Source organism: Jaculus jaculus, chromosome 18 (genome assembly GCF_020740685.1).
Source record: "Jaculus jaculus isolate mJacJac1 chromosome 18, mJacJac1.mat.Y.cur, whole genome shotgun sequence".
NCBI lineage: Eukaryota > Metazoa > Chordata > Mammalia > Rodentia > Dipodidae > Jaculus > Jaculus jaculus.
The window spans coordinates 20,497,844-20,510,855 of NC_059119.1; the positions used below are offsets into that span (position 1 = coordinate 20,497,844).

The 13,012-nt window shown below is 47.6% G+C and overlaps 1 protein-coding gene across 1 annotated transcript in view; it reads left to right on the forward strand.

Annotated features, from left to right (window-relative positions):
• The first annotated feature begins 2,383 nt into the window (after positions 1 to 2,383).
• The window catches only part of Sftpd (surfactant protein D), a 36,938-nt gene continuing 26,309 nt past the window's right edge, over positions 2,384 to 13,012 (forward strand). Inside the window, exons 1-2 of the mRNA XM_045137768.1 lie at positions 2,384 to 2,451; positions 9,285 to 9,360. Of these exons, the coding sequence (XP_044993703.1) occupies positions 2,384 to 2,451; positions 9,285 to 9,360 (144 nt within the window). The remainder of the gene's footprint in view (positions 2,452 to 9,284; positions 9,361 to 13,012) is intronic.

Sequence of the window (13,012 nt, forward strand, 5' to 3'; positions counted from 1 at the left end):
GACAGATAGAGGGGGAGAGAGAGAATGGGCACGCCAGGGCTTCCAGCCACTGCAAACAAACTCCAGACGCGTGCGCCCCCTTGTGCATCTGGCTAACGTGGGACCTGGGGAACCGAGCCTTGAACCGGGGTCCTTAGGCTTCACAGGCAAGCGCGTAACCGCTAAGCCATCTCTCCAGCCCCACTTCTTTTCTTTTTTTTTTTTTTTTTTTTTTTTGGTTTTTCGAGGTAGGGTCTCACTCTGGCCCAGGCTGACCTGGAATTCACTATGTAGTCTCAGGGTGGCCTCGAACTCATGGTGATTCTCCTACCTCTGCCTCCCAAGTGCTGGGATTAAAGGCGTGTGCCATCACGCCCGGCAGCACTTCTTAGTATTTATGTTTGTCAAGAGTTCAACCAGGCCTCTAAGGAATTTGGGCAAAGAGCATAGCTTGAGATCAGTGAGCATCTTTAAACATTCCTTGTCAATATTGGTCACCTGGGCAGTTTCAGGCCAAAGGGACAGCAGAGCAGAGGAAACCTAGTCATGTTGCTGTCAGAGAGTGGATGACACAGTTGTAAGACTAACTTCAGGGCAAGTTACAAGTATTAATCTCAGGAAAGTTCTTTGTTTGTAAGGTCTGTAAGAAACATCCCCATAGTTCATTCTTTTTAAAATTAATTAATTAATTAATTAATTAATTTGAGAGAGAGAGAGAGGAAGAGAATGGGTGCACTAGGGCCTCTGGCCACTGTAAACGAACTCCAGACGCATGTGCCACCTTGTGCATCTGGCCAACGTGGGTCCTGTGGAATTGAACCTGGGTCCTTTGGCTTTGCAGACAAACACCTTAACCACTAAGCCATCCCTCCTACCCCCCACAGTTCATTCTTATTGTTTATTCTTTAAAAAAAATTTTTTGTTTAATTTTATTTACTTATTTGAGAGCGACAGACAGAGAGAGAAAGAGGCAGATAGAGAGAAAGAATGGGCGTGCCAGGGCCTCCAGCCACTGCAAATGAACTCCAGACATATGCGCCCCCTTGTGCATCTGGCTATTGTGGGTCCTGGGGAATTGAACCTTGAACCAGGGTCCTTAGGCTTCATAGGCACATAGGCAAGTGCTTAACCGCTAAGCCATCTCTCCAGCACTCTTATTATTTGTTCTTACAGCTCATCACCATACTACTCACTGTTCAAGTTGAAGTTTATGTAACACCTTGAAGGAAAACTTTTCAGGGCCAAACAGCAGCAATAGCACAAAGATTGGTGGTCATGATGACAAGGGAACATGATTAATCTGCAAATACAATGCCATTTGGAAAAAAAAAAAGTTATAAAAATGCACAAAGAGGGCTAGCAGTTAAAGTGTTTGTCTGCGAAGCCTAAGGGCCCAGTTCAATTCCCCCGGACCCACATAAACCAGATGCACAAGGGAGAACATGTGTCTGGAGTTCATTTGCAGTGGCTGGAGGCCCTGGAACACCTATTCTCTTTTTCTCTCTGTCTGCCTCTTCCTCTCCCTCTGTCTCTCTTTCTCAAATAAATAAATAAACATATTTTTAATTTTTTTAAAAAATCCACAAAGATATAGATACTGAAATTCTGGCAATAAAACCCCTCTTAAATACATTATTTAATGTAAGTAATTGTTACAGAGAATTAGGGCCAAGTAAATCTAGCAAGGTAGCCTCAGAAATTTGTTTTTGTTTTTTTGTTTTTCAAGGTAGGGTTTCATTCTAGCCCAGGCTGACCTGGAATTCACTATGTAGTCTCAGGGTGGCCTCGAACTCACGGTGATCCTCCTACCTCTGCCTCCCGAGTGCTGGGATTAAAGGCGTGCGCCACCATGATCGGCTTCTGGACTATTTTTTTGTAGCACAGTGAATGCATTGCCTCGATTCAGTCTTTATTTCATATGAGGACGATATCCATCCATCATACCTCTTTTCAGAAATATTTTAGTTTCTTTTTGTCATTCCCTATTGCACGAAGCTTCGTTAGTTTACAGGAAATATTCAGACATCTTTTGCACTCTGGAGACTGATTTTCTTGAGCTGGCAAGTACGCCGGTCCCTGTGACCCTTCACCAGTCTCCGGTAGCCCCGGAAAGTCACCTTCAGACGAATACGTGCCTCGGGCGGACTGATGCCTAAAGATGGTGGATACTTGGTGCTAGGATGCTCAGGTCCACCGCGGGGGATGCTGCAGTGATTGGCAGCGAGGAAGCGGCAGTGCGCCATCTGGCGGCCGGGATGCAGAAGAGCGGGAGAAGGCTGGATGCAGCGCGGAAGAGTGAACCGCGGCTGCGCGGGGGGGGGGGGGTGGGGGGGGCAGGTGGGGAAACCAGCTCGCGAGCCCGGCTGGAGGCTCAGAGGTGCCCGGGCCCCTCCCAGGCGGGTGGATGCTTTCGGACGCGGTGCCCAGCGGGTTCCGCGAGTATCCACTGCATCCCTGGGCGTTGCCCCCGCGGTGATGCGCAGCTCCCCGCCAAACTGGGTTGGGTCCTGCGGGCTTTCTTTTCGTTCCTAGCTATGCCACCCGCGTTGGTCTAGGAAGGCAAAAGTCCGTGGCGCCCCGCTGAGAAATTTGTCCCAGGGTCGAGGGCTGGCTGGGCCAGGAGCCTCACGCCCAAGTGGGTGAGGCGCAGTGTGGGTGGCCAGGCTGGCAGGTGATTGGCAGTTTCTCTTGGTCCCCTGCCTTGCTCTGTCAGGGATGCACCGCTATCACCACATCCCTGTGCATTCCATCCTTGCCAGGGTGGAGCAGCGGTGTATTTACTATTGCACAGTAATCGATAATCAAGAGGGGGGCTGTTCCCCCCTCCATCTCTCTCTCTCTCTCTCTCTCTCTCTCAATCTCTTCTCTTTCCCTCTCTCCCTTTCTCCCCCTCCCCCCTCGCTCTCTGTTTTAATGAGAGGGAGGGAGAGAGAACTGGTGGGCCAGAGCCTGTAGCCATTGTAATGGAACTCCAGAACATGCGCCACCTTGTGTGCATGTGCAACTTTGCACATGCCTCACCTTGTGCATGTTTGGCGTTTGTGGGATCTAGGAAGTTGAATACGGATCCTTAGAACATAGGTCCTTAGGATTTGCAAGCAAGAGCCTTAATTGCTAAGCCATCTTCCCAGCCTGCCTTTTCTTTTTTGAAAAAAAATGTATATTCATTTATTTGCAAACAGAGATAGATAGAAGTGAGAGAATGTAGCTGTTGCAAATGATTCCAGATGCATGCACCACTTTGTGCATCTATCTGGCTTTACGTGGGCACTGGGGAATCAAACCCAGGTTGTTAGGTTTTGCAGGCAAGCGGCTTAAACTCTGAGCCATCTCTCCAACCTTGATTGTGCTTTTTCTACTCCACACCTCATTTTATATTTTAATATTTTGTAGACGTGAAGAAAGATTGTATGACAATACCATTTTTTTACTTTTAAATAACTTTTTTTTAAAAATATTTATTTATTTATTTGAGAGAGACAGACACAGAGAGAAAGACAGATAGAGGGAGAGATAGAAAATGGGCGCGCCAGGGCTTCCAGCCTCTGCAAACGAACTCCAGATGCGTGCGCCCCCTTGTGCATCTGGCTAACGTGGGACCTGGGGAACCGAGCCTCGAACCGGGGTCCTTAGGCTTCACAGGCAAGTGCTTAACCGCTAAGCCATCTCTCCAGCCCTTAAATAACTTATTGATTACTTACATAATATAGGCAATACACCATGATAATAATCCCCGCCCACAACCTGAGCTTTTCTCCCAATTGCCTCCTCCACTGAATCCCTCCTTCTTTCCAGGTAGTCTCTCTTGTATTTTGATATCATCATTTTCTCCTCTTATTATGCAGGTCATGTGTAGATAGCATCGATCATGAATATCAAAGTTATTTCATGTCTGGAAGACATTATAAACATTCCACACCTTTCTTTGCCTTTTTTTATTTTTTTACAGTTTTTCGAGATAGCATCCCACTCTGTCCTAGGCTGACCTGGAATTTACCATGTAGTTTTAGGCTGGCCTCAAACTCTCCTCAATCCTCCTACCCCTGGCCTCCTGAGTGCTGGGATTAAAGGCGTGCACCACAATGGACGATGGAAAGAAATGGAGAGTCTCTAGGAGCGGATCTGGATCTGCATGCTAGGCGGGGCTCCAGAATCCCAGTTGGTGTGAATCGGACCCCGGGTGCGCGCCGTGAGCCTGTGTTCCAAGTGGGGTCTCAGGACACCAGCGGCCCGGGTCCAGCTCTGTGGCTGCCCAGGGGCGTAGCATAAACCGCGCAACCAGCCCCGGTGCATCGGCTTCAAATACTCGGAGGGCGCCGGACCACCGCCCCGTCCCAGCCCAGTTCCTGGCTGGTCAGTAGGTTTCCCTGCAAGGTGCTCGCCCAGGGGAACCTCGGAGGCCCAGGGACCCCTGCCTGGCTGGCCATCTTCAAGCAGTTAACCCTTCCTTGCCCAGGGACGTGGGCCTCTGTCCCTTCTCTCTGGGCCTCACAGCCCTGCGCTCCCACCCTGGCCATCTAGGAAAGAAACGCAGGACACCCCAGTTCTCCCAGTATTGGCTCCTGGGAACGTGGGTCTCACTCCTCAGCCCTGCTGGGAAGCCATCAAGAACCCGTCCTAAGATGGCCCCTTGCCACCTTAAAGGAACAACTAAAACAACATCTTAGTTCTATTTTGTAATGAAGCTACTCAGTAGTAGGAGAATCAGCAGCAGCAAAGATTTTTGGTGAGCTTTGCCCAAGACCACCCGAGGGGCCCTCAGAGCGATACTGCTACTGCCTCACTGACCCTGGAGGGCCACCCTGGGAAGTCGGTGGGGTTCTGGCCTCGCCTGGGGTATTGGCGGTGAAGGATCAACTGCATTCACAGCTGGGGCTCAGAATTCAAACACCGGGCTCTAAAATCTCTGAGATGGAGACTCAAAGAGATGTTGATAAGAGTCTGAAGGATTAATAGCCCACCCTAAAGACTAGAGGGAGCTAAAGAGTTAACTAACCTAAAGATGAGAAGGCCATAGAGAAGGAGGCATTCAGTCTTGACAGGCCCAACAACTCCCCTGATTGATAATCTTCCCTTAGCTCAGAAAAATCACTTCAGTTCCTTATCTACTCCCTTGGACCTGCAGCTGGTTCAGTCTGTTTGTCTTAGGTTCCTCCTGATAAGTTTGAACCCCAGCCTGACTCAGGGCTTCAGCCCTTCATCCCACGGGAAGGCTGCTGCCCCTCACTGCACCTCTCAATAAATAGTCTGTCTGTAGAGATCAAATCTGGTGTTCTCTTTTGCTTTTCTTTTACACTTTCCTCAGAGTCCAGTTAGGAAGGCACAAGACACTGTACCTAGAAGAGCCGAGAGTAAGAAATATGAACTGAGCAGGCTGATGAGGGCCCGAAGGAGGCAATCTCAAACTCCCCACGCAGAGGCAGCAAAATTGGCCTTTGGACACTCAGCACAGGGCTCAACCCTGAGTGTCCCTGTGTGGACAATCATGACAGTAGTCTGCAACACAACACAAAGGAAAACCTGGTGGCTTCTACTTCAGGCTCACAACCTCTGAGTGTCTGACAAGGGCTCCTTGTATTGTTGATTTCCTTCTGAGTTTCACCTCTCTGATATATTTATTGATTTTGACACGGGAGCTAGTGAATTATTGACTTGTGCATGTTAAGCTTATAATAGTTTATGTAGTAAGGACAGAAAATAGAATTTTTTGGGGGGGCTGGAGAGATGGCTTAACAGTTAAGATGCTTTCCTGTGAAACCTAAGGACTCATATTTGACTCCCCAGGTCCCACATAAGCCAGACATACAATGTGACACAAGATGGCGCATATGTCTGGAGTTTGATTTCAGTGGCTGGAGGCCCTAGCGTGCCAATTCTCTCTTTGGCCACCCCCCCACTCTCTCTGATGATTATTTTTCAAAGATTAAGAAAAACAAAAACATTTAACAAAATAGAATTTGTACATTAAAAAAACTACCCCAATCTTAATTCCAAAACACATATTTCTTATAACTATAACTTAGCTAATACTTTTTTTTGGATTTTTGAGGTAGGGTCTCACTCTAGCCCAGGCTGACCTGGAATTCATTGTGTAGTCTCAGAGTGGCCTTGAACTCATGGCAATCCTCCTACCTCTGCCTCCCGAGTGCTGGGATTAAAGGTGTGCACCACCACGCCCAGAATAACTAATACATTTTTAATGTTCTCCAAAGTGTGTAGTTTGAATCAGATACCCCCATAAACTCATGTGTTTTCAATGTTTGGTCCCCATGTTGGCAGTTTAGGAGGCAGAGCCTTGCTCCAGGAGGTGTGTTGTTTGGGATGGGCTTAGGGGTGTTATAGCCAGTTGAACTGAATGCATTGCATTTTACACCATGGATGGTCATCAGTTTATGGGACTAGAATATTTGCTTCCCAGCTGATGGCAATTTGGGAGGTGGAGCCTTGCTGAAGGGGACATGTTGTTGGGAACGTGTGTAGGGGATTATAGACACCTCCCCATGGCTGGTGCTCAGCTCCCTTTCCTGCTGCTGTGGTCCACCTGATGTTGGCAGGAAGATGACGTCCAGCCTCTGCTCTGCCATCTCTTCCCTGCCATCACGAAGCTTCCTCTCAAGATTGTAAGCCAAATAAAAACCTTTCCTCAGCTGTGCATGGTTGCAAACACTTTTACCCCAGCACTTGGGAAGCAGCAGTAGGAGGATCACTATGAGTTCAAGGCCACCCTAAGGCTACATAGTGAATTCCAGATCAGGCTGGGCCTATCTCAAAACAAAACAGGATAAAAAATCTTTCCTTCCAACAGCTACTTTTGGTCAGGTGCTTTACACATCAGTGAGAAGGTAACTAAAAAAGTGTATTTCTATTATATTTTTGAAAACACACATGACTGCATATTAACTCAATAATTTAAGATGCTTTGTCTTAGCTTCTAAATTAATTTAGGTTGGATTGCTGCACAGAAGTTTTAATGTTTTCCCAAAGGATCTGAAATTTGCCATGCCTAATTATAAGTGGATGGTCAATATCCAACACCTAATCACGTGTGAATGTTTAAAACACAAAGGAATCTGAGATGAATACTTTTAGTCAATTCAAAACTGTGCAACTAAGAAGGATCAAGTTCTTTTTGAATTTTAAAAATTTACCATTTTCTTGAAACACAATGTGTCATATCATGAAATGTTAATAGGTGATCTTGTTGGGCTGGAGAGATGACTCAGCGATTAAGGCAATTGCTTTCAGAGCCTTAGAACCCAAGTTTGATTCCTCAGGACCCACATAAAGCCAGATGGACAAAGTGGCACATGCATCTGGAGTCCATTTTCAGTGGCTGGTGTCCTGGCATGACCATTCTTTCTGTCTGTCTCTCTTCTATCTATCTCTACTTGCAAATATATTAAAAAAATTTAAAAAAAATCACCAAAACCAAAAAGAGAAACTAAACCAAACAAAAGTACCAATAGGATGAGTCTTCCAAGTTATATTTTATAGTCTGGAGAGATGACTCAGTGGTTAAGGGGCTTGCTTCCAAATTGCATTTTAGATTCTTTGTGTTTTCATATAAACTTTAGAGTCAGGTTAATTTTTACAAAAAAAAACCATGATAAGATTTTGGTAAGAATTCTCTTGAATCTGTAGATCAACTTGAGGGAAATGGACAACTAGATAATATTGAGTCCTTTAATTCATAAGTAATCTATTTAAACATAATACATCTACTTATTTTAAAAAATTCTTGGAGCTCTTATAGGATGTCAATATATAGATCTTATATACATATATGTATTGTTTAGAAATATTCATTTTTGGATGTTATTATATCACTTATACCACCTGAGTGTCTTGTAGTTGCTGCCAACCTCCCCCACCTGGCCACTCCTCCTCCTACCTGTACCCCTCCTTCAGCTTGCTTAAAGCCATTCCACGCAGACTCGCTCGAGGACGGCCAGGTGAGCAGGGGTCAACATGGCTGCTGTGTGGGCTAAGAAGACTTTGCCAACTATCAAGTCTCCGTTCTTCTAGATCAAGGCTGGCTCTTACCTCCTTGGAGCCAGTTCTAGCCCCACCTTGGCCCCTGTGGTGATTTGAACGTAAAATGTCCTCATAGGCTCGTGTGTTTTAAACGTGAGCCTTGGCAGGTAGCCTGGGTTGGGAGGAACTGCTAGGAGGTGGAGCCTTGCTGGAGGAAGCGTGTCCCTAGGGGACAGGCCTTGAGGTTACGGCTAGTCTTCTTTTTTTTTTATATATATATATTTTTTGTTCATTTTTTATTTATTTATTTGAGAGCGACAGACACAGGGAGAAAGACAGATAGAGGGAGAGAGAGAGAATGGGCGCGCCAGGGCTTCCAGCCACTGCAAACGAACTCCAGACGCGTGCGCCCCCTTGTGCATCTGGCTAACGTGGGACCTGGGGAACCGAGCCTCGAACCGGGGTCCTTAGACTTCACAGGCAAGCGCTTAACTGCTAAGCCATCTCTCCAGCCCTTTTTTTTTTGGTTTTTTGAGGTAGGGTCTCACTCTGGTCCAGGCTGACCTGGAATTAACTCTGTAGTCTCAGGTTGGCCTTGAACTCACGGTGATTCTGGAATTAACTCTGTAGTCTCAGGTTGGCCTTGAACTCACAGTGATTCTGGAATTAACTCTGTAGTCTCAGGTTGGCCTTGAACTCACGGTGATTCTCCTACCTCTGCCTCCCAAGTGCTGGGATTAAAGGCGTGCGCCACCACGCCCGGCAGGGCCAGTCTTCTTGAAAAGGTAACTGACACAGTCCCACTCGCACCCCGTTACCCCTGGTACAATGCCTTGTCTTGGGACACAAAAATCTAGAAACTTCAGTGGGTATCCTCCAGACACACACCTGGGCCTGTAACATTATTTATTTGAAGTGCTCTCCTCGGGCCCCCAGAAGAAAAATAGGCTCTCCTTGAGTTCGTGACCCATGAACAAACATTGACTTAGGCAGGCCACCCATAAAGCACAGAGGGGCCATGTCCTGACCCACAAACAACCCCTAGCCGTATTGAAACTTCTGGGGCGTTGCAACCTCAGAAACCATGCTCCCCTCCCAACCACTTCTCGGAACATACCCTCAGCAGCCCCCTAGACTCCTGCCCACAGTGCTCCTTGGATCTGTGCATTTACAGGCTGCCCCTCAGCTCTGGAGAAAAGCAGAGAGTCTCTAGCCAGTCCAGGGGTCTCCATCCCTCACTGTTGATCGTGCTTGCAATAAACAGCCTCCTTCTGTTGCAGTTCGAGTCCACTGTCTTTCTCTTTAATTTCCCTTACATGACTGCTCCCCAGCCTGCGAGGGGCCGGGTCACCGCCGCCGCTCCATGCCGATGGGAAGAAGGCCGCGCAGCCACAGTTCTCTCATGCGGTGGGGATTCGACAATGCTTCTAAACGGTCTGCAAGAATCATCCCAGATGTCGTGGGGCCAACAGCTTGTCAACAGAAAATGGAAGAGGGAAAACAAGATCCAGCAGGGGAGAGAGAGGAGAGAGCCGAGAGATGCGGCCCCGAACTGGCCTCGGGTGGTTGGAGCAGCTATGAAGTGAGTCTCAGGACACACTGCGGCCCAGACAGAGAAGGGGACAGATGAGTGACACTGGACCCTTTGATGACCTGAAGGAAGTCTCAGGACTTTTTTTTTTGTTGTTTAAGTATTTCATTTATTTGAGAGAGGAAAAGAGGCTGACAGGGGGGTAGGGGAAGAGAGAGAGAGAATGGGTTTTCCAGGGCCTCCAGCCACTGCAAACAAACTCCAGATGCGTGTGCCACCCTGTACATCTGGCTTTACATGGGTACTGGGGAGTCAAACCCAGGTCATCAGGCTTTTCAAGCAAGCACCTAAACCACTGAGCCATCTCTCTAGCCTCTTCAAGACTAATTTTTAAAGGAAAGGGTACAGATTTTTTTTTTTTGTTTGTTTTTTGAGGTTGGGTCTCACTCTGGTCCAGGCTGACCTGGAATTGACTATGTAGTCTCAGGGTGGCCTTGAACTCACGGCAATCCTACCTCTGCCTCCTGAGTGCTGGGATTAAAGGCATAAGCCACCACACCCAGATCAAGGTACAGACTTTTAAGCAAGGTAGTAAATAAACCTTTCCTTGTATGTCTTCCCTTATGACACAATTCCAGAAAATCTGGGTTCAAGTCAGCGAGAATGCCAACCATCACTCACTTCTGACACAATTCCAGAAAATCTGGGTTCAGTCAGCGAGAATGCCAACCATCACTCACTTCTGACACAATTCCAGAAAATCTGGGTTCAAGTCAGCGAGAATACCAACCATCACTCACTTCTGAAACAATTCCAGAAAATCTGGGTTCAAGTCAGCGAGAATGCCAACCATCACTCAGAGAGGTAGGCCATTTATTTATGTACATTTGAAATGAGGTGTTAGGGGTTTAAGCAATAGAGTACTTAAACCCCAAACCCTAGGTTCATGTTTGTATTTAACCAAAGAATTGGGCAGACCAAACTGAGGATAATTACTAACTTATTATATTTATTTAGGAAAGTACAAGACCAGGGGAAGGAAAATGAATACACCCACTTGGTCTGAGAGCTCATTTGGGTCTAGAACAAACATGAAAAGAGATTTAGAGAGAGAAAAGAAAGCTCCTGCCATGTGGAAGGCAGGAGGGGTAGAGAGGGGTCAGGAGTGATGAATGGGCCACCAAAAGAGGTTGCCCTCCCCTGATAAACATATCTATAACCTTATGGTGGTGGGCCCTACCTCCTCGCTCAGGTGACTTCAAGAGACAGCCAATTAGTCTGTGCCAGAGGCTGTGTAAGAAAGAGGCTAGCCATGACACCAAGTCTTGGGCCCCGAACTTGACCAGCCATAATGTCAACATTAGATTTAAATTTAAGGAAAGGGGACCTCCCTCCCAGGAGGGGCTCAGATTGTTTGTACAACAAACCTAGGGAAGAAATAAGAAGTCAGATCATACTTTGATCTCTAGCAAAGTGGAAACTGCAAGGATAGGCCCAAAGACATTCTTGCTTTTTACGATCGGGGACCCAGTCATCCTAAACTACCTGTCAAAGCTACCTGACTCCCTCACACTGGTGGGTTGAAGTGAGCTCCTTGCTCTCAGATGTCTTCCACTCCCAACTCTGCTAAGCCTGGGGCTTTCACTGGCTGGGCTGTTTGGCCAGTCCTGACAGCACCTTTTACATTATTGCCGGGCTCCAGGTTTATAAGACAACCAGCTTTAGGGGCAAACGCAAGAAGCTGTTAATTCAAAGGGGGACAGTAGGATTTCCCCTGATTATTTATTTTAAAAGTTTAACTAAGAGAGCTGGTCAGTTGTCTTTGGGGTAATACAAACTTACCTATAATTTATCTATACAGGCCCCTTGTTCTGGTGACTCTAGCCTGTCTTGTGCCTCCCGCAGCCCTGTTTTGCCCTGTGTAGTTAACCCTATAGTTCCCAGGAGCAGGGGAGCACTTTTGAGGCTTTCCCTCCCCTGTAACACAACATCAGTAGCAGAAAGACCATGGACTGCAGGGTCCCTGATGGTGGGGTTGGGTAACAAAACTAAGGACAGAGGAGAGCTTAGTTCGAAAGGAAGAGTGAGCTTGACCAAAGGGTGATAGTTTCATGCTAATGAAGCTTGACTTCAACATTTCATTTGGGGGCCTCCAGAATTCTCTTCCTTCTTTCTGATGCACCAGGGCAAACTAGGTCTGAGACTTGTGCTTTCATTGACTATGGTAGTTTGAATGTAAAATGTCTTCCGCCCCTTTGATTCCTGTGTTTGAATATATATAAATATTCTATATAATATGTATTATTACTATAATATATATTATATATAAATATAAAATATTATAGATATAAATATATATATAAAATCCCCAGTCGGGGGCACTGTCCAGGAAGGTAGTTGAGCCTCTAGGGGGTGGAGCTTGGCTGGAGGAAAGCTTGTCACTGGGGGTGAGCCTTGCTGCGTTCTAGCCCAGCCCTCCTGCTGCTGCCTCCTGCTGGCGGAGCTGGTTTCCTGCACCTGCTGTGGGCCTTTACCACCATGGTGGGCTGGACCCTCTGGATCTGTAAACTGAAGTAAAGTCTTCTTCTCTAAGCCGCTTCTGGTCACATGCTTTGTCCCAGGACTGAGAAAGCAAATGGCAGTCAATATGGGGAGAAATCAATCCATGCGCGCAGGTAGGAGTTTTAAAATAAGAGTCCAAGCAACGAGAGTCCTCTCCCAAAAGCCCATTTGGGCAACACCTGCCTCTTCTGCATTTGTCTATCAGAGACCTTTCTCCTGTGGGCTCTGGCTGTTACATGTAGTCTGGGAAGGTTCCCAGTCTTCTGCTGTGTAATCATTTTCTCTCATGCTCATTTTTTCTTTTTTTCCTTTGAGGTAGTGCCTTGCTCTAGCCCAGGCTGACCTGGAATTCACTGTGTAGTCTCAGGCTGGCCTCGAACTCACAGTGATCCTCCGATCCCGAGTGCTGGGATTAAAGGCGTGCACCGCCACGCCCGGCCTCTCACATTGATCTTGATGTCACTCTTGAAGTCCTATTTTTCTGACACAGTAGTCCCAAAGCCCCCAAGGCCTTCTGGTGACTCAGCTTCTGAAAGACCCCCCCCCCCCAAGACTGCTGCCCTTATTGGGCTGCTGCTGGGCCCTGGTGCCCTGGGCTCTTGAAGGCGAGACTCTTACTTCCTCATTGTCCCCACCTTGAAGCCTCTTTCCTGACTCAGAGGGTCAGAGGGGAGCAGCACCCCAGCACCCTCCGGGAGCTCTTTCTCCCTTCCCTCACCACACCCAGACTGCTTCCCAACTGAGCCTGGGAGGCGGGGCCAGTGCCCGGTGAGCCTGGTTGTCCCGGCAACCGAGGTGGGGGCTTAAGCCTGCCAACTGTCAGAGGTTGACAGTTGTTCAAGAACCTTCTGTCGGTGCTCACCTGCCCAGGGAGGCCAGCGGGCAGCCACTGGCTAACTGCATCTTTTGTGGGGCGGGGGGCGGGGGGCGGGGGGGGGCTTGGTCAGCACCTAAGCTGGGAGTGAA